This window comes from Microcebus murinus, chromosome 14 (genome assembly GCF_040939455.1).
Source record: "Microcebus murinus isolate Inina chromosome 14, M.murinus_Inina_mat1.0, whole genome shotgun sequence".
Taxonomy (NCBI): Eukaryota; Metazoa; Chordata; class Mammalia; order Primates; family Cheirogaleidae; genus Microcebus; species Microcebus murinus.
The window spans coordinates 78,394,003-78,420,872 of NC_134117.1; the positions used below are offsets into that span (position 1 = coordinate 78,394,003).

Sequence of the window (26,870 nt, forward strand, 5' to 3'; positions counted from 1 at the left end):
CCTTAAATGCCTGTGCCTATACCTAAGAGAAAACAACAGTTACAAAAAATAAAGTCTCCTTTTACATACATACAAGTAACTTACAGATGTGAATTTTTCTCTTTCTTAGATATACACAAAATTGTTACTGAAGGGGAGCTTAATCAGTTGGCTCAGATTCGACCATTAATATTCAATTTTCATGAGCAATCAGCCATCAAGGATTGTTTGAAAATGCTTGAGAAAAAAGTAGCAGAATATGATATCATCCAGGAGTTTATGGTAAATATTTTGGTCTTAATAAGAGTCTGTATATGATTTATTTTTCAGTATCATTACTAGAGAGTTCCCTACCCCTTCCTTTTCTCCTTCCCTTCAATATTATGTATGCTTTTTACAGTAATAGGTATACATGGTAAAAAGAAAAGTTAAATAGCATAAAAGGGTATAAATGGATAGAAAGTAAGAGTCTCTCTCTCTCTCTCTCTCTCTCCCCTTCTCTCCCTCTCTCCCTCTCTCCCTCTCTCCCTCTCTCCCTCTCTCCCTCTCTCCCTGTCTCTCTCGACTTCCTGGGCTCCTTTTCACTATTAAGCTTGTCACGTAAATTTCAAGAAAAATTGTTGGCACGTACTTTACTCAGTCTTCTACCTTCTTGAAAAAAAGTTTACACATAAGATATGATTTCCAAATATATTACCAGCATATATAGCTATATCTCATTCTTTTTAAGTACTACATGGTAGTTAATTATATGGATAAATACCTAAATTTCTTTGAGTTCAAGCGCTACTTCCTTTTTAGAGCTTTTCTTCATGTGCCTTCAGGTGCAATCTAGTGCTTGTAATTTACACTGGTGTCTCTATTCAGTGGCCACATGGTATGTGATTACAGGTCCTCTGACTATGCTGTTAACTCCTTAAGAATGAGCCCATTTTTCTGTTCATCTTTGTATTCCAACATCTGGAACATACTGAATGCTCAATAAGTGTTTGTGAATTCATACTTGGTAAAGAAATTTTTTGAAAAGAAGAATCCTTGGTGTCCTACTATATTTTTTTCAAAGGGCAAGGGGTAAATTGTGAGGCTGTTTAATTTTTTGTTTGTTTATTTGTTTTTGTTGTTATTTTTGTTTATAAAATGATTGATTTATAGGTAGGTTCTAAAAAGTGAATATTCTATATTTCCATTTTTTATGAAAGAGAAAAAATAATGAAATTCAGATGGAAAAGTATCTCCAGAGAGTTTAACATGTTTTTAATTATACAACTCATTGATTGGCATCTCAAACTTGAGATATTTTATGTAGTACTTTTTACATGGGGTTCTAACTTATCATACAACATGTTAAGTAGCAGGTCACATCATATAGGGGTTTAAGGATCATGAGCACGAAACAAAGGCAGAGTTCTTTTGTATTTTGGTTACCATAAATACATGACTTATATTTTTTACCTTTTAAAGGATTTAGAATTTAAGAATCTGCCTGGTGAGTTCATCTTTGGGAATCAACCAAGCAACAGAGAGAAAAACCGATACCGAGATATTCTTCCATGTAAGCTAAAAATGGTTTTGGTTATTTTTCTGTTTATATTTGGGAAAAGATAAAAAGAGGGTTGTATGGCTTTCTCCATAAGACATTTTGGCCTGTGACCATGGTGATGAGCATTTTAGGGTGTATTCTAGGGTACGGTGTGGGTAACGCCTATTTCTGGCATTTCTTCCAGCCACTGCCAGAGGGTCACTTGCAGCAGGGCTTCAGCGTTGTTCTCGTGCCATGAGCCACCCGGAACACAAAGTCCAATAGTCTGAGACACCTGCCACTTTTGATACCCCAAGCCCTGACCACCTTCCCTGGCAATTTTATTTAGACATAGAAATACAATGGGGCTATGTGTCTCCTTTGTCCTGGACAATAAAGCTATGAATCCACTCTCCAACAGAGGCTGCCCTTTGTCCTCAGAGCGCCCTCCACACTGCTTCCCTGCCCTCCCCACCAGCTACTCACAGGATTCGTCCATCTCAGGTTGTCTGCAGATCAGAAACAAAACGCAACAATGCGGTTTTATCTGTGGCAGGAAATCTCATTCCATGACTCATATTCCTTTCAAAGTCAAAATTTGTTCAAACTAAGTTTATCATGTCTCTTCCTCCAACTTGAGACTCCTCCTATATTTTACACCTTATTTAACATCTAGCTGTTCAGGCCAGAAATCTTTGGGTCACCTGCGATATCAAAAAAGTGGTTGCAAATTCTTTTGTTTCTACTCTGATTAATACCTCTAGAGTCCTCTCCCATCTCTGGATCCTCACTGCTGATGAGACTGAGACCGTTTCATTTCTCAGCTGGTCTTCTGTCTGCTGCCTCCCTTTCTCATTCATTCCCTGCAGCTACTGAGATGATTTTCCTAAAATGCAAGGCGGAACGTGTTGCTCTCCTTTCAAAGCTCTTCCTTGGTGCTTTGTTGCAGTCATGGTGAAGTTCCTTAGCATGGCTTATAAAGTTCTCCTCTGTTTACCATAGGACTTCTTTTGATTTCTGAAATCCATTCTCTTTTCCTTGCATCCATGGCTTTGAACTTGTGGTTCTTGCACAAAACATCTCTTCTCCCTTTTTGCTGAGGTAATACCTGCTGTCTTTCATAGCTATGTTGGCGGTGCCTTCCCTATTTTCCCCAAAGCTAGGCTTGGTGGTTTTCCAGTAGTCATATAGCATCTGTGACCACTATCTCCCACTTACCAAACTATATTTTAATTATTTTCTTTCCTGTTTCTCCCACTAGATTTGAGGTAGTTATCATAAAAATCAGAGTAGAACACATTGACTGCCATCATTAGATAAATACTTTCATGTTTAGTTGGTTCATTAAGATCTAAGATAACTTTACGATTATAAAAGATGATGAATACTTTCCCAGCATGGTTAAAATAATTTATTATGCTATCTTCTGCAGGGAGAGTATGTATAATTACATTGAAGAATACTTCTAAAATTAAGGTAATGAACCGCTATTAGACATTAAGGTAAGGAAACACTATTACCTATTGCTGGCAGGTAATATCAGCAATTTGGTGCTACTCGGGGAGGTGAGAGGTCCCAATTATATAATTTCTATTCCTACATGTGCAGTTAGCCCTTAAGTAGACTGAAAGCAAATAGACCTTTAAAATGAGGCTTTCAGGATTGTAAGAAGTTCATTTTAGGATATAAGGCACACATAACATTTAATCCGACTTGAATACTTTATTCTAGGTATAAAAAGAATGAAAAATGAGGAGATTAAAAAGTACTAAAAAGCTGGCCTGGCGTGGTGGCTCACGCCTGTAATCCTAGCACTCTGGGAGGCCGAGGTGGGCGGATTACTCAAGGTCAGGAGTTCAAAACCAGCCTGAGCAAGACCTCGTCTCTACTATAAATAAAAAAGAAATTAATTGGCCAACTAATATACATAGAAAAAATTAGCCGTGCATGGTGGTGCATGCCTGTAGTCCCAGCTACTAGGGAGGCTGAAGCAGGAGGATCACTTGAGCCCAGGAGTTTGAGGTTGCTGTGAGCTAGGCTGACGCCACGGCACTCGCTCTAGCCTGGCAACAAAGTGAGACTCTGTCTCAAAAAAAAAAAGTACTAAAAAGTAAAGTTAAATTACTAAAACTAAGGGAAATCATGTAAAACTTTTTGGCTTTTCTTAAAATAAAATAAACTTTAATTCACCCTGGTTCTATTTTAAGGAGCACTGGTTTATCTCCCTCACAATATAGTGTAATCTAACATGAAAAACAGTCTGCTTAAGTGACAGTCATAGAAGGCTTCTTTGATTTGTTGACCACAGATTTCTGGAATTTATAGAAAAAGTTCCTGAAGACTCACATCAAGAAATTCAGGGAAATCATTTATTTGCCCTCCTCTTCAAATGCTGAGAACACTAAATGGATGAACTCATGTGTCTTTGGACAGTGCAAATAGTGGCAGTCTTCACTTTGCACAGTCCCAATATACATGAATATCAGTTACTGTGTTTCATTAAATAACACCAGGTCCACAACCACAGGATTCACATTTCAGTTATAGACACATATTAACTGAGTAATTGCATGAAATAACAAATGTCACTGCTAGATCTTCAGTCCACAAGTCACTATCCAAATAACAGATATGCATTATAATCAGTGACTAATCATGTCACTTTTTTCAAAATATGTTGGCAATAGCTAACAGCACCTGTTACTCATTTTGCACACAGCAGAACATGTAGTTGTTTTGCCTCCTTGTCTTTAAGTGATAAACCTCATGACATTTTATAAGAATGGATAATCAAAAGACAGAGATGAAACTGCAGTAAGGAAATAAAAGTGATAATGCTGGGAGTGAAATTCGAATTGAATGTAAATGGAGTTATAGAAGAAATAGTAACTGGGGACATGTTGTCACTACCACCACTCAAGAGATTCTAGAGCTGCAAGAGGCACTTGTTGAAGAGGAACTTATTGACATGAATGAGGAAAGTGGCTGTGACAAAAAGGACATACGTGACCTAGGAGAAGTAATGCTGGCAAAAAACTTCACATAAAGGAACTGTCGAGCTATTTCATGACAATGTAAGTGCAAAGGATAAAATAGTGGAAGATGATTCAAGCTTAGAAGTTAGCCAAGACATGGGAAAAATACCTATTTTGTATTGTAAGTTATATGACTTACAATACAAAAAAAGCAAATGCTGTTCAAACTACTATGGACAAATTTTTTACAAATTAAATGCTTTAATTCTCAATGTTTCCAATGGTTAAAATTATAATATTCTAAATAAATATTATCCTTGATACTTTCTCACCTCTCTATAACAAGAAATAAGGGAGTTTTTAATACATTCACAAAAATTTTTAAGGACTGTGAAACAATCACAATTTTTCCTGTTAATTATTAAGATCGTTTTTATGATTTCAGTCTGCACAGTCATATTTGTGGCCCTATACTACTGTGCAAAGCAAGAATGGCCTTTATTATGTAGCACAGATATTTTCAAGTATAAAGACAGTAACTTGTATTTCTTTAACACTTTACAACTTACAAAGCATTTTAAAGGCCAGAAAAGGAGTGGTGCCACTATATATCAGGTTTTCTGACTCCTGGCCTGATATTAATGCCTTTTCTCTTACTTGTCTCTGGATGAGGTTCTACTCATAACTAATAAAAATAGTGACTTAGGTTTCTATTAGTTTTCACTTTTCAGAGCATGTTTACACATATCTCATGGAATACTCTCTATAGTCTTGTAGGGGTGTGGGGAAGATGGTAATATCTGAATGTAAGGATGCAAAACAGTAAGAAAAGGACAATCTTTCAACAAATGGTCTGAACAGTTGTATATTCATATGCCAAAAAAGTGGACTTTGGCCTTTACCTCACATGTTATGTAGAAATTAACTCAAAATAGATCATAGTCCTAATATTAGAATTAAAATCATAAAATTTCTGGAAGAAAACCTAAGAGAAAATTTTAATGTCCTTGGGTTTGGCAAAGTTTTCCTAAATAGAACATAAAAACCTCAAATTATAAAAGAAAAGTAAATTGGATTTAATCAAATTAAAAACAATTGCTCATCAAAGCATACAATTATAAAAACAAAAAGGCAAGTAACAGATTAGAAGAAAAATACATGAAAACATTTATCTGATAAGAGACATGTATTTAGAATGTATAAAGAATTCATTCCGATAACCCCAAAAAACGATGAATTACCCAACAACAAATGAACAAAATATTTGGGCAGCCAATTCTTGTATATATAGAAGGAAGATATATGGATGGCAAATAACTACATAAAAAGATGCTTAACACATTAATTATTAGGAAAATTCAAACTAAAACAATGAGTTACCTCTTCTTACCCACTGCAATGGAATAGAATGTAATGGTTTCTTATATGTACCTTATGACTCAGCAGTTCTACTTCCATGTTTTACCTAAGTGAAGCTAAAGCATTTGTCTGTGTAAAGACTTGTATATGAATGTTCCTATCAGCTTTATTTTCAATAGCCAAAAACTGGAAACAACTCGACTATCCTTTAGTGGGAGAGTGGATAAACAAATTGTGGTATGTTCACACAATGGAACATGACTGTGCAATGAAAAGCAACAAACTAATGATGCATTCAGTAACATGGATGAGTATCAAAATGATTATGCTCAGTGAAAGAAGCCAGTCAAAAGAGTAGTTACTGTACGTTGTGCACCAAATTGTTTGTTCCAAAATTCATATGTTGAAGTTCTAACCCCCAGTACCACGGAATATGACCTTATTTGAAGATAGACCTTTAAAGTGGTAATTAAGATAAAATGAGGCCCTTAGGGTGTACCCTAATCCAATCAATCCAGTGTTCTTATGAGAAAAGAAAATTAACACATACAAGAGACACCAGGGATTCAAAGGCACAGGGGAAAGGCCATGTGAGGACATAGCAAGAAGGCAGCCATCTGTGAGCCAAGAAGACAGGCCTCAGCAGAAACCAGACTGCCACTACCTTGATCTTTGGCTTATTCTGCATTATGTTGCTATAAAGGAATACCCAAGGCTATGTAATTTATAAAGAAAAAGGTTTGTTTATCTCAAAATTCTGCTGGCTAGAAGGTTCAAGATTGGGCATCTGGTGAGGGCCTTAGGCTGCTTCCACTCATGGTGGAAGGTGAGGGGAGCCCTAAGAGTAGGTCACATGGTGAGAGAGGAGGCCAGAGAGAAGGGGAGGTGGGAGCAAATTATGAGGTTTGAGAGGGACAAACATCCAAGCCATAGTATTCTAACCCTCGAACCCCAATTCTCATGTTCTTCACACATAACAAAATGTAATCATCCCTTCTCAATAGTCCCCCCAATTTAAAAGTCCCCCAAATGTAAAAGTCTGCAGTCTCATCTGAGATTCAAGGTAAGTTTCTTATAGCTGTGAACCAGTAAAATTAAAAAATAAGTTATTTACCCCCAAGGTATAATGGTAGTAGAGGCTTTGGGTAAACATTCCCATTCTAACAGGGAGAAACTGACCAAAAGAAATGGGTAGCAGGCCCCATGCAAGTCTGAAAGCCAGCAGAGCAGACATTAAACCCTAAAGCTCCAGAATAGTCTCCTTTGACTCCATGTCCTGCATTCTGGACACACTGGTACAGGGGTGGGCTCCCAAAGCCTTGGGCAGCCCCACCTCCATGGCTTTGCTGGGTGCAGCCCATGTCACTGCTGCCACAGGTTAGAACTGAATGCTTGCAGCTTTTCCAGGCTGAGGTGGCACACTGCCAATGGCTCTGCCATTTTGTGGTCAGTCCCATGGCAGCCTGGCCCATGTGGGTCCAATGGGCATTGCCCTGGTGGTGACTCTCTGACGTAACTCCAACCCAACGTTTCCAGTAGGAAATGCCTACTGGAATTCCAGTAGGAATTGCCTTAGTAGAGGCTCTCTGCAGTGGCTTTGCCCCTGAAGCAGGATTCTACCTGGGCTCCCAGGCTTTCCAGTAAATTCTCTGAAATATAGGTAGAAACTGCCAAGCCTCCATGTCTTTGCATTCTGGGTGCCTGCAGACTCAACGCCATGTGGATGCCACCAAGGCTTACTTCTTAGGCCTTAAGGAATAGTGGCCCAAGCTGTACCTAGGGCCACTTGAGCCACAGCTGGAGCTGCTGGAGTGTCCAGGTTGTGGGGAACAGCATCCTGAGGTGGCACAAGACAGGGATGTACAGGGCATTGGTGCCCCTAGGCCTGTCTCCCAAAACCATTCCATTCTCCTAGACCTCAGGGATTGTGATGGGAGGGTGCCCTTGAAGATTTCTGAAATGCCTTCAGGGACTTTTTCCCATCATATTGACTATTAGCACCTTGCTCCCTTTTAGTCATGCTAATTTCTCTAGCAAAAGTCTCCAGCTGCATCCTGGGACTCATCTCCTGAAAATGCTCTTTTCTTCTTTACCACATGAGCAGACTGTGAATTTTCAAACTTTATGCTCTGCTTTCCTTTTAATTATTAATTCTACCTTCAGATCATTCCTTTGCTGCGTTAACTGATGACAAACTGTTAAAAGTAGCCAAGCCACTTCTTGAGTGCTTTGCTGCTTAGACATTTCTTCCTCCAAGAATTCTCTTATACAGGGGTCCTCAAACTTTTTAAACAGGGGGCCAGTTCACTGTCCCTCAGACTGTTGGAGGGCCATTGGAGAGTGCAGCGCACATTCCACACATGTGTACTGTGGGCCCGGGACGAGTTGGCTGCTAAGCAGGACAGGCAGCAGCAGCAAAAACACCCGGCGGGCCGCATATGGCCTGTGGGGCCGTAGTTTGAGGGTCCCTGCTTATGCTTGGCCTTCCACAAATCCCTAGGACATGGACAAAATGCAGCCAAGTTCTTTGCTGTGGTATAACAGGGCTGACCTTTGCTCCAGTTTCCAATAAATTCCTCATTTCCATCTGAGACCTGTCAGCATGGTCTTTACTATCTATCTTTTTATCAGCATTTTTGGTCACAACCCTTAACCACTCTAAGAAATTTCAGTTTCCCTTGTTTGTTTGGGGTGTGTGCGTGTGTTTGTTTGTGTGTGTGTGTCTTATTCTGAGCCCTCCAGACTCCAGCCTCTTACCCATTTTCATAGCTGCTCTTAATACATTTTCAGGTATCTTTGTATCAGTAATGCCCCATTCAATACCAGTTTTCTGTGGTAATCCATTTTGTGTTGCTATAAAGGAATACCCAAGACTAGGCAATTTATAAAGAAATGTATGTATTTATTTTTTTAGCTCACAGTTTTGCTGGCTGGAAGGTTCAAGATTGGGCATCTGGTGAGGGACTGGGGCTGTTTTCACTCATGGCAAGACAAAGGTGAGTCAGTGTGTGCAGAAATCATGTGGTGAGAGAGGAACAAGAGAAAGAAAGGGGAGGTTCCAGGCTCTTTTTAGCAACCAGCTCAACTGGGAATGAAAATAGTGTGAACTCACTCACTCCCAAGGAAAGATATGAATCTATTAAGGAGGGATTGTTTTGTGACCCAAACACCTACCATTGGGCCCCACCTCTAACATTGGGGATCAAATTTCAACATGAGGTTTAGAGGAGACAAACATTCAAACCATAACAATCTTGAACTTCCAGCCTCCAGAACTGTGAAAATAAATTTCTGTTGTTTAAGCCACTTAGTCTGTGGTATTTTGTTATGGTAGCCCTAACAAACTAATACATTGTATGTATCCATCTATATAAAATTCTAGAAAATTCGAATTAATTTGTATTGACATAAAGTATATCAGCTGTTGTCCTGGGGCAGGATTGAAGCGAGGAGGATAGATTACAAAGAGGCATGAGAACATTTTTGCAGTGATAGAGATGCTCCATTACCTTTGTTGTGATGGTTTCACAGTTGCACAGGTATGACCATTATACCTAAATAAACTGTTTAAAAGGAGGTTTCTGAGTGCAAAAGACATATTACACTTTTTAAAAATTTTGTACATCTTACCATCATAATACAGAAAGCTGTGAAAATACCAGTTCTTTAAGGCATAAATTTAACAAGCATGTGTATACTTTTGAATTTATTCTATATTTGTTTCTATTACTACCGCCACCAAAAATACTAATAATAGTAGTAGTACTAATAGTAATATGTTTATTACTACTGTGTATTACTGATCTAAGTCTATCATAGGTAGTAATGTTTAATCCTCACAACACCCCATAGTGTTTGTAATGTTAGTGTCTTTGTTTCACAAAAAGGTTAAATAGGAGACAGATCTGGGATTCAAATCCACACTTAACCACCACTATGTGATAATGCTTCTCTGTATTAATTTTTTATACTCTTAATGGATTATTCTTGTGCAATGTGTTGTTTTTTTATTTCAAGAAATACTTTTAGCATTTAAAAGATTCCTAGTCACTCTTTATATAGATGTAAAGTGATATTTTATAAGTTTTTTGCTGTTATTTAGTTTTCTTTCTGTCTTCCCTTCGTTTGAGGTCGCCGTGCTGATTCATTCGTTGTTTGGTTGGAGATGGTATAAGTAGTATATGTGGTCTCAAATTATTCATATTTGCTGCTATATCTCCCTTTTTATTCTGATAAATGAATATCTTTGTTGATTTTAGGATTCTGGGATTTTAATCTTTTGCTCGCAATTTCTCTGTTACTTTACTGTCTTCTAACTTCCACTGTTTTAGATGAGAATTCTAGTTGTAATCTCTTTTTCTTAATTAGAAGTATGCTATTTCATTCCAAAATCTTTAATTTTTTCCTTGTATTTAGGAATGTTACCAGATGTGTTTCATTTCTATCAGTCTCACCTAGAACTCATAGACCCTTTTAACTGGTCTTCCTTTGCTGTAAGAAAGTTTCTTCAGTTAGTAATTGCTCCACCTTGATCTACTTTTGTCTTTCTTTTCTGGAGTGCCTATGAATTGTAGGGTTCTCCCTTATGAGGCTTTCATATATTCTCTGATTGTTTTTTTACTTCTGCCTCTATGTAGTTTTGCACATGCTTTCTCTCTCTCTAGTTTTTATTTTTCATTTCTTCTTTCACTTGGTCTTTTAGGGAACTAATTTAAGTTTCAAGGAAGACCTTCCTCCTTCAAATTATCTGCTAAAAGTTTTAGCTTGTGTGATGGTTAATTTTATGTGTCAACTTGGCTAGGCCATAGTACCTAGGCCATTGGTCAAATATTAATCTAATATAGATGTTGCTGTGAAAGTATATTTTTAGATATGATTAACATTTAGATCAGTAAACTTTGAATAAAGCGAATTAGCCTACATAATGTGGCTGGGCCTGATCCAATCAGTAGAAGGCATTGATAATAAAATGCTGAAGTCTTCCAGGGAAAAAGGAATTCTACCTCTAGACTGCCTTTGGACTCAAGACCAAAACATCAGCTTTTCACTGGGTCTTCAGCTTGCTGGCCTGCCCTGCAGAGTTGAGACTTGCCAGCCCCACAATCACATGAGCCAATTCCTTAAAATAAATCTCTCTCATTGTGTATATACAGCCTGTTGATTCTATTTCTCTGGAGAACCCGGAGTAATACACATTTTGGTATTGAGAGTGATTCTAGAGGAACAGAATCTTAAGGATGAGTTTCATGAATTGGTTCTCTATATGATAAGATTTAAAGACCTTAAGGACTTCCTAGTAGTGAATAGAGCGCACTGATAACCTACGATGTGATGTGGCAATGGGGATATTCAAAATACTGCCATTGGATACTCCTGTTCAAATACTTGCAAGAAATAAGGTTCTGGGTGACTGTATTTGATACCTTAGAACATTTTTGTCAAACTTGTGAGTATAGTGAGATTGGCTGGTTACTCCTAACATACTACTGGATGGAGGGAGAAAGAAATGATCTTAGGGATTCAATTTCCCAGCTCAAGTGCCACATAAATAACCTAAAAATTTCTCTTTCTGCCCTGAAAGGAACCCTTATATCCTGTAACCACAAGGCTGAGATTGCTGAAAACTAGACTCAAAGTCTCATCCTGAAAATGACTGGATTAAATTGCAAATTGAATTCCCAGCCTTGTAGGTTGTCTGCTTGTAAAGTGAGGGCATTGACGGGAAGGAATGGGACTGTGAAAATGGGAATGGAGACCTACAGGGAGAGCCTCGTGCAGCTGCGCCTATCGAGCCTCTGGGCTGTGTTGAGTCTCCTTTGCAAACAGAAGCAGCCACTCCGCCCTGACCTGAAGAGATTAACCCCACTTTGCCTAAGGAGATGTTTATGATGTCCCCTGAGCTTGCTACCTTGCAAGACAAAACATTTTCAACCCCTCATACCACAACCCCTCATTGCTTCTAGACCTGTAACTAGACTTGAGTCCCAGCAGGTCAGCCAGCCACGGCACCAGGCGCAGCTGAGGATGCACATACAAACTGGCTGTCTCGTGTGGGGCTCCGGTCGAATTCCATGAATCCTATCATTTATCTCTAACTATCACCGTCCATTTTTTAGCCCTGCCCCCTGCTGTGCTGGGTGTGCAGATTTCACAGATTTGTAGGGGAACGCCATCTGCTTACTCCCTCAGAGGGCTCCTCCTCTGCTGTGTTCAGTTGCAAACTAGTAGATACTTCCTGTGGCCTCATTCTGCCTGCACCGTAACGAACAGAAATTTCTCAAAGTGCCTGGATGCTAATGGTATCCTTCTGTATTTATTGAAAACTGCTAAAAAATAAAACCTCCCCTAATTCTGTATATCTTATGTCATGCCAGTAGGTTTTGGGGAGGGAAGAATTTTAACTGATGAGCTCAAATAACCCTTTAGAAAAGAAACTTCTATGCCCTCTTTTCTGTCAGTCAAAGAGATATGTGGATTCACCTATATGAAATGCTTTCATGAAGTGCGGGTGTGTTGCATCTCCCACCTTTCCTTCATCCGCCAATGTTTCTTTTTCTGTAATAGATGATTCAACACGCGTTCCTCTTGGAAAAGGCAAGGACTACATCAATGCTAGCTATATTAGAATAGTCAATTATGAAGAAGAGTATTTTTATATTGCTTCCCAAGGACCACTGCCAGGCACCGTAGATGACTTTTGGCAAATGGTTTTGGAAAATAATTCTAATATCATTGCCATGATAACCAGAGAGATAGAAAGTGGAATTATGAAATGCTACCATTACTGGCCTACTTCTCTGAAGAAGCCTTTGGAATTGAAATGCCTCCGTATCTTCCTGGAGAACTACCAGATACTTCAGTATTTCACCGTTCGAATGTTTCAGATTGTGGAGAAGTCTGTAAGTCTTTGAAAAATCAGTATTAGATGTATGTTTCACTACACAAGCAGATGTGTTAGGACTAAAAGTTAAGAGTAGGATGAAAAACAAGACTGAGAATACTTTTTTAGGTAAATTTTTACTTTTCCCTGGGACCAGAAACTAAGCCACCACTATTTCTGCTTTTGCTTAACCAGACCCTGACTGGAGAGAAGAAAAAATTAGAAAGGAGAATTGGGGTGGGAAGAGTGAGTATTAGAAGTTGTCTGATTCTAGGATGTAATTCAACTGTTTTTGCTGAATGTAGAGATGTTTTAAGTACTTAAGGTGTGCCTATCCCTGAGCTGTGCCTGGTGCACTCACTGATACCTCAATTACTGTGGTCAGTGGCAATTTGAGATTATAAGGGATACTTTGAGATTATAAGGGATACTTTGAGGGCTTATAAGGGAAGTACTTAGCTTAGCTTGAGGTTTGGGGAAAGGTTTACTGCAGGAGGTAACATCTGGTTTGAGAATGACCCAAATGAGAAAGATGGAAGGAGGAAGTAGGTAATCAAATATTAAATAGGATGGAGTATCTATAGAGAAATATAAATAGTTAAGTATTTCTGGAATGAAAAAGTTCAATTACAGGGAATAATGAGAGATGAGGCTATAGAAAGTAAGCAAGGGTAAGCTGGAACATGAAATGTCTTAGATTTCAGCTAGTAAGCATAAACTTTATTATGAAGGTAATTGGGAGACATTGAAGAATTTAGTAAGAGTGGCATGATCAGCTAGGACATTTGGCATTGGCATGGAGAGCACAGATAATGTTTTGCAGATAAAACTAACTGGTAGACATACATGACTTACGACTTGTGACTTATAGGTAATAGGAGGGGTTTGAAATTATGCTATTCAAGATGGTAACCACATATGGCTATTTACGTTTAAATTTGAGTTATTTAAATTTATATAAAATAACAAATTCAGTTCCTTACTTATAGTAGCAGCATTTCTAGTGCTATTAGTCACATGTTATGAGTGGCTACCATATTGAACATACAGATTTAGAACATTTGTATCACCATAGGAAATTCTGTTGGGAAGCATTGGTCTAGAATAATTCATGGATTTCTTTGCTCAAGTAGATTTGGAAAATAGGAAAGGAATGGTTTATAGGAGAAAGTAATGAGTTATATTACTCTAATGGATTGCATTAGCAGGTAAGTGATATATGTGTTCAAGTGAGTGAAAAGAGTAGGAGTTGAACAGGAAGCTTGAAGACAGTGGTGAGGCTTGGAGTCATCACCAAAGAGGTTGATTGGTACACAGACAATAACCAAGAAAAGAGTAACTGAGTGATGCTGAGGTTGGACATATAACTTTGCAATGGCAACAAAATGTGCAACTATGTGATTATTTGCTTTGCAGTAGCATAATTTATAGGCTCACTGAACACAGGTATGGGACTGACCCAGAGTGAGATGTTGTCTAGTACATGTGGCAAGATGCAAAAGATCAAAGGAGTTGAGAGTTTGGTGAAGAGAATACATTCAGATAATCAGCCATGAAGTCAAAATCATTTAGGGATATGAATGGAATCAGGGGGCCAGTCAGCTAGAGGTAAATTGAGGATGGAAAGGACTGGAGAGCTCCATTTGGCCACGTTGTTGTTGTGAAGCACAAATGGGGTGTCAGCAAGAGCTTCTGGTCCTAAATTCATGACTGGAGTTGTAGGACTGGAAAATTTTGATTCTAGATGATGGTAAGTCCAAGGAGTGGTCATCATTGTGGGAATAAGAAGAAAGGAGGTGATCTCCCCTGCAAGAGAGAAATAAAAATGTCATGGAGTTAGTGTCTGCAGGGCTGATGAGACACTGAATTTGCCCTGGACGATGCCAGAATATGTGGCAGGGAGAAGGCTAGGATCTTCAGTGAATGTGAAGGCTTGATCAGGAGGTTGAGCCACTTGGTTATGGCAATGAGAAGATGAAGCTAAGAGGTATGAAACTCATAAGGAAGAAGGGTTTATATACAAGGAAAAGGGATAATGAATTGCAAAAAGAAGTAGGCAGCAAGGGATGTCTTGAATGCTTCTACTTTCCTGGGATAGAAGACAGACAAAGTCTTAACTCTTAGAACATTTAGAGTCTGGTAGGGAAGGAAGACACTAAATGAGTCACTTCCTTTTTTTTTTTATTTCGGCATATGATGGGGGTACAGATTTTAAGGTTTCAATAAATGCCCTTCCCCCCCTCCCCCCACAAGTCTGAGTCTCCAGCATGACCATCCCCCAGACGGTGCACATCTCACTCATTATATATGTATATACCCACCCCCCACCCCCCTGCCCAATACCCTATTACTGTAGTACCTATGTGTCCACTTAGGTGCTACTCATTTAATACCAGTTTGCTGGTGAGTATATGTGGTGCTTGTTTTTCCATTCTTGGGATACTTCACTTAGTAGTATGGGTTCCAGCTCTAACCAGGAAAATATAAGATGTGCTATATTACCGTTGTTTCTTAGAGCTGAATAGTACTCTGTGGTGTACATATACCACATTTTATTAATCCATTCTTGGATTGATGGGCACTTGGGCTGCTTCCACAGCCTTGCAATTATGAATTGTGCTGCTATAAACATTCGAGTGCAGGTGCCACTTCTAAATGACATGTATGCTTGGAGAATATAGGCCAGATGGGAGGCACGGAGCAATGGTCTCTCTGAAAGGTCAATGTGTAGAGCTGTGGCAAGATTTGGGCTGAGGCCCGCAAGCTTCAGAACCCAGGGTTTACTTTGGAGAGGCTGCATCAGGTGCACTGTTTTCATGTCACCGGGGAAGGAAATCCATGAGGTCCACCTTTGTGCAGATTCTCAATGGTCAGTGGTGACAGGAGAGATTTAACCCCTAAAATACATGATCTAGTGATACCAATCCTCAACTTAGTGTCTTCACAAAATTTTCAAGTGTTTCCCTCATCTAGTTTCATGTATCAGTGATTCAGACTTGAGTTTCTATTTGATATTAAGTTCAAAGATGTTTTAAATATAACCCCTCCTTCCCACTGCCATTTACAGATTTCTGCCACTGTAGAATGCCATATAATACAGAAATCATTAATAACCTAAGTGACTTGAGTGTTTTCTAGTGTTATGATTCTAGGTAGAAAATTGTATTAGATAAGTCAGTATAGGATTAGAGTTCTCCAGAGAAACACAATGAATAGCACGTATGGAAATAGAGGGAGAGACTGCTTTTCAGGAACTGGCTGAAGTGATTGTGGCAGGTTGGCAAATCTGCAGGGGGGAGCATGGACTGGAAACCGAGGGAGGAATTGCAGTTCGAGTGCAGAGCAGCTGCTGGCAGAGTTCCTTCTTGCTCACAGCAGGTTGGTCTTCATTCTGTCAAGGCCTTCAGTGGGTTAGATGAGGCCAGCCACATTATGGGGGGTAATCTGTTTTAATCAAAGTGTGCCTATTTAAACGTTAATTGCATCCAAAAAAATACCTTCACAGAAATGTCTAGAATAATGTTTGACCAAATCTGGGTACTGTGGGCCAGCTAAGTTAACACAAAATTAACCATCACAAATTTCAGTAGGTACTTTGGATTAGAATAGGGCTCTGAACACTAGCATCTTTATTCAGGAAACTCAGGAAAATAGAGGTGCATGAGGCAGAAGCAGAGGAGGAGTGAGGAACCCATTCTGAGTTTTTCGGTGTAGGTCCCAAGTGAGCTATGACGAGGGCTTTGCACTGAGAAAAGGGTGACATCCCTTTGGGTGGGATTCAGGTGAGCTCAAAGTGCTTCATCTGCCAGCCCTGAGTAGAGCCGCACGACTACACTGCCAGGGGGCCTAGCACGACAGCCAGGGCCACAGTCTACTCTCATGGTCAGTAACTGCTCGGTCCTCATTGCCAGAAGAGGTTGGTGCCTCCCTGGTCAGGGACCTACCTATTCTAATCAAATTTGGTATATAATATTTAAGTTAAGACAGGTTGTCTTTTGGCCTTATTCCTAAAACGTCAGCCCATCTTTTACTCTAAGTGTTTTGAAATCTTGGCTTTCCTGCAGCCTCATGGCGCACAGGAGAGTGGTAGGTTGGGATGCAGGAGGCCTGCATTTCAGTGGCAGCTCTAAACGTGGGAGTCCTGAGCTAGTATGCGTCTTAATCCCCTCAGCCTTACTCTTGTATTTGCAAAAGGGTGGTAAAATAGTGCCTACCACACGTGGTCAATGCGAGGATTAAATGAGGCAATGCACATGAAGCCCTTAGCTTTCCTGACATCTAGTAAGTGCATAATTTATGTTACCTATTAGTGTTCTTATTTTTATTATTGTTACTGTGTTCTCCTTTGTAAAATGGAAAAAAACTTCTATTCCTGGTAACTTTCAGAATTCTTAAACATCAAGATGAGGTTTGAGCACTCTTTGAAAGCTCTGTATAATGTTAATATAGTACCACATGGCCACAATATTATTGCTGTTGGCATATTAAACATTGAAAGGAGATTTGTAATATAAGAAACTGATAAAGCTCTCTCTCTGTCTCTCTAACAGACAGGAACTAGTCACTTTGTGAAACACTTGCAGTTCACCAAGTGGCCAGACCATGGCACTCCTGCCTCAGCAGATGGTTTCATAAAATACGCTCGTTACGTGAGGAAGAGCCACCTTACAGGACCCATGGTTGTTCACTGCAGTGCTGGCGTAGGCCGGACAGGGGTGTTCATATGTGTGGATGTCGTGTTCTGTGCCATCGAAAAGAACTACTCAGTAAGTGCGGGAGTCGATGTTGGCAAACACACTACTTTTAACAGCCTGACGATATTGGAAGACTGATATTCAGCCTTCAAGAGCGACTTGGTAAATTGAAAGCACATGTGCGTGGGATACTTGGTTCTCACTGAGCTCATTGCAGGTGACTGGGGTTGCTGTGAGGATGAAAGCACCTAATGTAAATAAATGACTTAGAACATGGCAGATACACAGTCAATGTGAGTGCATTCTCCTTTTCCTTCCCTCCACCCCACACATGGTTTTTAGAACTTGCTAGAGGATGTTGATGAAGTGTGCCTGTTTTTAATGAACATAAATAACATGCACATGTGTGTGTTAGAAGACGATGTATACTTCAGAGTTAATGAGAGATCTGTGGGTTTGACTGCCAGTTTGCCACATGCTTTAGATTTTGGTGATTTTGTATACATTGTTCAACCTCTCTCAAACCCCGTTTTCATGTAAAATGAGGATAATAATACTGTTGCCTTTGACTCAATCATTACTAATCCTTTACTATCCTCCTTAATTTGGAACCAGCTAAGAGAGAGAAACATGAATCAGACTATTTTCTGTATTATTTATGTATTATTATATTTTTATTTTTCAAATTTTATTTATTAAAATAGATCACATCTGTGTTCTTTTTCTTTTAATTTTAGTTGACTTGTGAGAATTGTACATCTTTATGGGGTACAGAGTGATATTTCAATATATGTAGACTATGTGCATATCTATCACCTCTAACATTTATAATTTTTTTTTGTGCTAGGAACATTCAGTGTCCTTGTAGCTTTTTGAAAATGCACAATAAATTATACTTAGCCATATTCATCCTACCGTGCTATAGAACACTAGAAGTCATTTCTCCTATCTGGCTGTCATTTTGTATCTGTTAACCAACCTGTCTCCTCCTCTCCCTCCTACACTTCCCAACCTCTAATAACCACAATTCTGCTCTCTATTTCCACGAACTCAATTATTTTCTAGCACCCACATATGAATGAGAACATATGATATTTATTTTTCTGTGCCTGACTTATTTCTTTGGACATAATGCCCTCCAGGCTCAACCATATCACCATGTATGACAGTATATCATTATTCAATATGGCTGAATAGAATCCCATAGTGTACATACACTAAATTTTCTTTATCCATTCATCTGTTGATGGACTTTTACGTTGATTCCATCCTAGCTGTTGTCAATAGTGCTGCAATAAACATAAGGGTACAGGCATCCCTTTGATATACTGCTCTCCATTCCTTTGTATAAATACCCAGTGGTGGCATTGCTAGATCAGATAGTAATTCTATTTTTAGTTTTACAGAAATCTCCAGGATGTTTTCCATAATGGCCGTACTAATTTACATTTTCACCAGCAGTGTCTAAGAGCTCCATTTTCATTGCATCCTTGTGAACATTTTTTTTTTGTCTTTTTGATAATAGTCATTAAAACTGGGATGAGATGATATCTCATTGTGCTTTTGATTTGCATTTTCCTGATGATTCATGATGTTGAATTTTTTTTTTTTTTTTGAGACAGAGTCTCACTCTGTTGCCTGGGCTAGAGTGCCATGGCATCAGCTTAGCTCACAGCAACCTCTAACTTCTGGGCTCATGCAATCCTCCTGCCTCAGCCTCCCAAGTAGCTGGGACTATAGGCATGCACCACCATGCCTGGCTAATTTCTTATATATATTTTTGGTTGGCCAATTAATTTCTTTCTGTTTTTAGTAGAGACGGAGTCTTGTTCTTGCTCAGGCTGGTTTCGAAGTCCTGACCTCGAGCGATCCACCTGCCTCGACCTCCCAGAGTGCTAGGATTACAGGTGTGAGCCACCGCGCCCAGCCGTGATGTTGAAATTTTTCATGTATTTCTTGTCCATTTGTATGTCTAATCTTGAGAAATATGTGTTTAGATCCTTTGGCCACTTTTTAATCAGGCTCTTTATTTGTTGCTGTTGAGTTGTGTGAGTTCCTTTTATATTTTAGATATTAACAGTCTTCCTTTTGTTGGAAGAATGTTTGCAAATACTTTCTCCCATCATGAGGGTTGTCTCTTCAATTTATTACATGTTTCCTTTGCTGTGTAGAACCAGCCTGCCATTTAATACGGTGTCATTTGTCTATTATTGTTTTTGTTTTCTATGTTTTTAAGCCTTCACCATAAAATCATTGCCTAGATCAGGGTTCCTCAAACTACGGCCCACGGGCCACACACAGCCCACTGAGGACATTTATCTGGCCTGCTGGGTGTTTTTGCTGCCGCTGCCTGTCTTGCTTAGCAGCCGACTCATTCCAGGCCCACAGTGCGCATGTGTGGAATGTGCACCGCACTCTCCAACGGCCCTCCGACGGTCTGAGGGACAGTGAACTGGCCCCCTGTTTAAAAAGTTTGAGGACCCCTGGCCTATATCAATGTACTGAAGCATTTCCTCTATGTTTTCTTCTAGTAGTTTTATAGTTTAGGGTCTTGTGTTTAAGTTTTTAATCCATTTTGAGTTGATTTTGGTAAATGGTAATAGGTAGGGGTCTAGTTTCATTATTCTGCATATGGATTTCCAGTTTTCCCAGTACCATTTATTGAAGAGGGTATTCTTTCTTTAATGTATGTTCTTTGTGCCTTTGTCAAAAGGCAGTTGGCTGTAAATGCATAGATTTATATATGGGTTCTCTATTCTGTTCCATGGTCTGTGTCTATTATTATACCCAAACCATGCTGTTTTGTTTACTATAGCTGTGTAGTATATTTTGAAATCAGGTACTATAATGCCTCCAGCTTTGTTCTTTTTGCTTTGGCTATTTGGTGTCTTTCATGCTTCCATATGAATTTCAGGATTGTTTTTCTGTTTCTATGAAGAATGTCATTGGTACTTTATAGGGATTGCATTGAATCTGTAGATTTCTTTGGGTAATATGGACATTTTAACAATATTCTTCTAATCCATGAGCATGGGATGTCTTTCATTTATCTTTGTTCTCTTCAATTTCTTTCATCAGTGTATTACATTTTTCATCTTTCATCTCTTTGGTTAAATTTTTCCTAGGTATCTTTTCATCTCTTTGGTTACATTACATCTTTCATCTCTTTGGTTAAATTTTTCCTAGGTATCTTTTTGAGCTATTATAAATGAAATTGCCTTATTTCTTTTTCAGCTAGTTTGTTATTAATATATATAAAAAAACACTGGGTTTTGTTTGTTGATTTTTTTAATCCTGCAGCTGAATTTGTTTATCAGTTCTAAGAGGTTTTTTGTAGAGTCCTTAAGTTTTTCTCTATATAAAATTATGTCACCTTCAAAAGGGGACAATTTAACTTCCTCTTTTCCAATTTGGATGCACTTTATTTCCTTCTTTTGACTAATCACACTGGCTAGAACTTCCAGTGCTATGCTGAATAAAAGCAGTGAAAGTGGACATCTTTGTCTTGTTCCTGTTATTAGAAGAAAGGCTTTCAGCTTTTGCCCATTTATTATTCTGTTAGCTGTGTGTTTGTCATATATGGTCTTTATTGTGTTGAGAGATGTTCTTTCTATGCCTAATTTGTTGAGAGTTTTTTATCATGAAGGAATGTTGAATTTAACAAATGCTTTTTCTGTGTCTGTTGAGGTAATTATGTAGTTTTTTTCCCCTTCATTTTGTTGATGTGATGTATTACATTTATTGATTTATGTATATTGAACCAACCTTCCATTTTTGGTACAAATCCCACTTGATCGTGGTGGTGTATTTTGTTTTTGATATGCTGTTGGATTTGGTTTGCTAGTATTTTGTTGAGTATTTTTGCATCTGTGTTCATCAGGGATATTGGCCTGTAGTTTTCTTTATTTGTTTTGTTTTTGTCTGGTTTTGATATCAGGGTAATGGCAGCCTCACAGAATGGATTTTGAAATAATCCCTCTCCTTTAATTTTTTACAGCAGTTTGAGTAGAATTGATGTTAGTTCTTGAAAACTTTGGTAGAATTTAGCAGTTAAGTCATTAGGTCCTGGGCTTTTCTTTGTTAGCTGACTTTTTATTACTGATTCACTCTTGTTACTCATTATAGATCTGTCCAAGTTTTCTATTTCTTCATGGTTCAATCTTGGTAGGTTGTGTGTATCTAAGAAATTATTCATTTCTTCTAGGTTTTCTAATTTGTTGGCCTATAGTTGTTTTTAATAGTCTCTAATTATCCTTTGTTTTTCTGTGGTATCATTTGTAATGTGTCCTTTTATATTTCTGATTTTATTTGGTTTCTCTTTTTTCTTGGTTAGTCGAGATAGTGGTTTATTGGTATTGTTTATCTTTTTTAAAAGCCAAAGTTTCCTTTCATTGATGTTCTGTATTATTTTTTAAGTCTCTTTCACTTAGTTCTGCTCTGATATTTATTATTTCATTCCTTCTACTTATTTTGGGTTTGGTTTATTTTTACTTTTCTAATTCCTCAAGGTGCATCATTTGGTTATTTGGTGTTTTTCTTTTTTTTTTTTTAATGTAGATGTTTAGTGCTATAAATTTCCCTCTTAGTAATGTTTTTACTGTATCTCATAGGTTTTGACATGTTTCCATTCTCATTTGTTTCAAGAAATATTTAAATTTTCTTCCTTAATTCTTCATTCATTCAGTGGTTGGTTATGGGCATGTTATTTAATTTCCATGAATCTGTAAAGTTTCCAGAGTTCCTCTGGTCATTGATTTCTGTTTGTTTTTTTAAGAAAAAACTAGAAATATCTATTTGTAGTCTGAAAATATACTTCCTATGATTTTGATATTTTAAAATTTCTTGAGACTTGTTTTGTGAACTAACATATGGTTTATTCTAGAAAATGTTCCACATGCTGATGAGAAGAATGTGTCCTGCAGCTGTTGGATAAAATGTTCTGTAATGTTATATTAGGTCCATTTGGTCTATAGTACATATTAAATCAATATTTCTTTGTTGATTTTTCATCTAGATGATCTATCCAATGCTGCTTATAGGTGTTGAAGTTCCCAACTGTTATCATATTGAGGCCTATGTCTTTCTTTATCTCTAATAATATTAGCTTTATATATTTGGTTGCTCTGATGTTGGATGCATATATATTTACAATTGTTATATTCCCTTGCTGAATTAATCCCTTTATAACAATATAACAACATTCTTTGTCTCTTTTTATGTTTTATACTTAAAGTCTATTTTGTTTGATAAATTTACCATTACTCTTGCATGCTTTTAGTTTCCATTTGTGTGGAACATTATTTTAGCCCTTCATTTTCAGTATATGTGTGTCTTTACAGGTGAAGTAGATTTGTTACAGGTATCATACAGCTGGGTCTTGTTCTTTTACCCATTCAGCCAGTCTATATTTTTTAATTGGAATTCCTAAACTGTTTACATTCAAGATTATTGTTGATAGGTAAGGATTTTTCGCCTGTCATTTTGTTAATTGTTTTGAATATCTTTTGTTCCTTTCATCCTCTTTTATTGTTTCCCTTTACAATTTGATGGTTTTTCTATAGTGGTAACATTTGATTCCTTTCTCTTTTTCATATGTGTATCTGCTATGTTTTACACTTTCATGTGTTTTCATGATGGCGGATATTATCCTTTTGCTTCCAAATGTAAGACTCCCTTAAGCACTTCTTGTAGAGCCGATCTAGAGATGATTAAATTCCCTCAGCTTTCACTTGTCTGGGAAAGACTTTATTTGTCCTTCATTCTGAAGGATGGATTTGCTGAGTATAGTATTCTTGATTCACAATTAGTTTCTTTCAGCACTTTGAATATATCATCTCATTCTCTCCTGGCCTGTAAAGTTTCTGCTGAGGAATCTACTATTAGTTTGATGGGGATTACTTCATATATGAGTTGATCTTTTTCTCTTACTTTTTATAAAATTCTCTTTTTTGACATATTATGTATAATGTGCCTTGGAGAGGACCTGTTTGAGTTGAATCTACTTGGGATTTTAGAGCTTCCTGTATCTTGATGTCTATATCTCTTGAAAGACTTGGGAGTTTTCAGCTATTATTTCATTAAATAGGTTTTCTATGCCTTTTCCTTTCCTTTTTCCTTTTGGAACTTCCAAAAATTCAAGTATTTGTTCACTTTATGGTGTCTCATATTTCATGTAAGTGTTCTTCATTCTTTTTAATTATTTTTTCTTTTCTGTGCCTGACTGTGTTATTTCAAAAGACTTGTATTCAAGTTCTGAACCTATTTCTTCTGCTTGATCTAGTCTGTTGAATATCTTAATTGTATTTTTTATTCCACTCATTGAATTTTTCAGTATTTCTGTTTGGTTCTTTTTTTATGATAGCTATCCTGAATTTCTCATTCAGATCATTAATTGTTTTTATGATTTCTTTGTATTGTCTGTGTTATTTTATATCTTGCTGAGTTTCCTTAAGATCATTATTTTGAATTTCTTTTCAGCTTTCTTTTCATATATTTCCTCTCCTTTGGTGTCTGTTATTGGAGAATTATTGTGCTTCTTTTGAGATGTAATGTTTCCTTACCTTTTCATGTTTTTGTGCCCTTGCATTGATATCTGTGCATCATGTGTAACAGTCACTTATTCTTAGTTCATGGGTTTGATTTTATATGGAAAGACTTCTTTTTGTAGATATATCTATAGTGTTGGTTAGGTAGGATGCTTTGGCCCTAACTCTAGATGGGTGCTGTAGTGTAGTCTCCATATGATTTATTCAGTTGTAATCAGTGAGTGCAGTGTCTCTGAGTTCCTTTGTGGTTTAGGCTGAAGTTGTAAGTGGAGGCTGTGCCTAGGCTTTGCAGGGGATGGGGAATTTCAGGTGGGCCAGTCCTCAGGCTGGTAGGTGGCATGCTCAGGAATTGGTAGTGATGGTGGTAGCAGGTTGGGCACGGTAGTCCTTGGGTTCCTGAGACCATATGCAGGTGCAGGCAGTGGCAGTAGTGAACTTAAGCAGATATTTTCTTTATTATTGACTAAACTGATTAGGGAATGTGACTTTATATCTGTGGCCAAATGGCTTACTTATTGAATTATTTTTCTTTGCTGCAGCAGTGAGGAGGTGAAGATGTCTGTTTACTAAAAAGACACTGGGGGAAAAGAGGCTCTTACAGTGACCACAAGAAATGTGAAAAGCCATAACTCAGTCATGAGAAAACAGAGGTTACAAGACATTTGTCCTGGCAGGCATATTCTACAGAGTTATGTTCTTATCAGAACAAGTGTCAAATCTCTGCCCTCTCTGGCTTTACACAGTCTCATCCCAATAGTGACAGGTCTCCCCTGAGGCAGCAAAAGGCTACTGTGATTCTAGCACTCCCACCCTCAAACTCCCTACATCACGTACAGCGTAGAAAAATAGTCTCTTCCAGTTACCCCTTAGAGGACAGAGAAACTTTTTCTTTTTCAAAAGCTCAAGCCAGTATCTCCTAGCATTTCACTTTCTGATTGAGTTTTAGCCCCTTCCGTGAACTAATAACTGTGGGATATGCTGGTCCCTTAGGCCAGTCAGGACTACTACTGCCCATATGGTTGAAAATAACAGAGGAATGGTTTTACAAAGAAAACCGAGTATCAGTACAAAGAATGAATATAAACTGGTTATCAAAACATGATAAATGTCTTCAAAAAAGGGTGAAAATTTAAGTAGTATGAATCTGATGTTACCTTACTTCTATAACTAATACTGTTTTATCCTTTTACCAGAAAATTCATTAGCATAATGTTTCTTCAGTGTAATTTTTAAAATCATTTTATATTCATACTTATATGAATATATTATATATATTCATATATATATTATCAGCGTAATTTTTAAAATCATTTTTTATATTCATACTTATATCCCTTAAAGAAATTGTGAAAATTTTAAATGTTATATTTCATTTTTTCTAAAGAACACTACTTTCCCCCCATATTATAGCTTCTTTAAACTTAAAATGTGTCTTATAATCAGTAATCCTATAATCAGTTCATTTGAAAGTGTTTTTTTTTTCTTACTGGTGTATAAAATAATGCTGCATCTTAGAATTAAGGATGCTTAACTTTCCATACAGCCCTGAAGTGTCTGTAACCAACTTAAATGTCCTTACTGATGTTCCTCTCCCCTCTTCAGAAATTTTATTTACAGAGCATGTTTGTTATCTGCAGCAAGATAAGGATATAGAAATTGAGAGTAAGCATTTAGAGACTTTCAATGCAGCTTGCTATGTTGCTGTGGCATTCAAGAGCATCGTCAGTGGGTTCATCTTGTCTAACAGGGTGAAGGCCAGTTTGTGTGTTGTGGAACTCACATGGGGACTCTCACTTGGGATAAGCTGAGTACCAGTGATGTATAGGTAGACAAGTTATGACCTGTGCCATTTTAAGTTGATCAATTATAACTCTAAAGATATGAAAGTCTTAGAATTTTTAATCATTTATTTCTTTTTATTGTTATTTTTATACTTATTTTAATTTTTAATTAAGTCTGTTTAAAAATCCTTAAAATGTTGGGAACAAACTAGTTCTACTCTTACAGAAAACACAAAGCATTTTCTCTAGAGTTCAAACATTCTCAACATTACTTTTCCCCTCATTAATCATTTTCAGCGTGTAATAAACATTTTTAATTTACAATAACCATATTATCACATCATAAAGAATATAATCCAAAATTCAATGTATTACCCTTTATATACTTATAATTAATTATGTATACTATATCACTAAGCATACTGTTTAGTTCATCTGTCTGGGTTGGTTTTTTTTTCTGCAGCAATTTTTTTTTGATGAAGTGGTATGTTGATTTATCTTTTGACATACATTCCTTAATTTGTGGTAACTGCCCCAGATTGTTTGTTGCCATGTCAGCTTTACTATAAGAACATAATTCCACATAAAATTTAAGCTTTAAATCACATTCACTGACAATGTAGTAAGAATACTTTGTATCCTTACAGTTTAGAACTAGTTGTGTTTGTCAGCAATCAAGCTGAAATAAGGAAGTTTTCTTCCTTCTTATCACATTGTGTTTATATCACACATACACAGAAATAATTACTGTGTTAGCAATATCTAAGCATTCATTCAATTGCAGTGTTAAATAGTTTTCTACCTTTATTTGTTCCATAAGTTGGTAGCACTCCCTATCATTAGCTAGTTTCAAAATTCATCAAGCTATGGTCTCATTAGAAAATGGTAACTTTCAGGATATTGTCAAAAATGGTGGATTAGGGAGGACCTCTGGCTCTCTGCTCTCAGAGTAGGAGGTGAAGAAAGCAATCTAAATCACTCTAGTGGGTAGTACTCCCACAGGATCAGCTTCGAGGAATTGCAGGGAAGCTTCTAGGGTCAAGCAGTATTGGGAAAAGGAAGAAAGTGACTCAGTGGATTTGCCGCAGTTATGAGAGTTTGAGTTGTACAGCAGGAACTGGAGCATAGGCTGGCTGTG

General features: G+C 37.6%; 1 protein-coding gene across 9 annotated transcripts in view; it reads left to right on the top strand.

Annotated features, from left to right (window-relative positions):
- LOC142860948 (tyrosine-protein phosphatase non-receptor type 20-like) overlaps window positions 1-26,870 on the top strand; it is a 140,856-nt gene that overhangs the window by 85,942 nt on the left and 28,044 nt on the right. For 6 of the 9 annotated variants that reach the window (XM_076010321.1, XM_076010325.1, XM_076010323.1 and 3 more), the window contains 6 exons: window positions 110-261; window positions 1,441-1,531; window positions 2,931-2,974; window positions 8,747-8,828; window positions 12,397-12,731; window positions 17,263-17,478. In XM_076010321.1, coding sequence (XP_075866436.1) covers window positions 110-261; window positions 1,441-1,531; window positions 2,931-2,974; window positions 8,747-8,828; window positions 12,397-12,731; window positions 17,263-17,478 — 920 coding nt within the window. Of the gene's footprint in view, window positions 1-109; window positions 262-1,440; window positions 1,532-2,930; window positions 2,975-8,746; window positions 8,829-12,396; window positions 12,732-17,262; window positions 17,479-26,870 lie in introns of those variants that run through there. The other 3 variants (XM_076010328.1, XM_076010327.1, XM_076010329.1) reach the window with 3 other exon arrangements.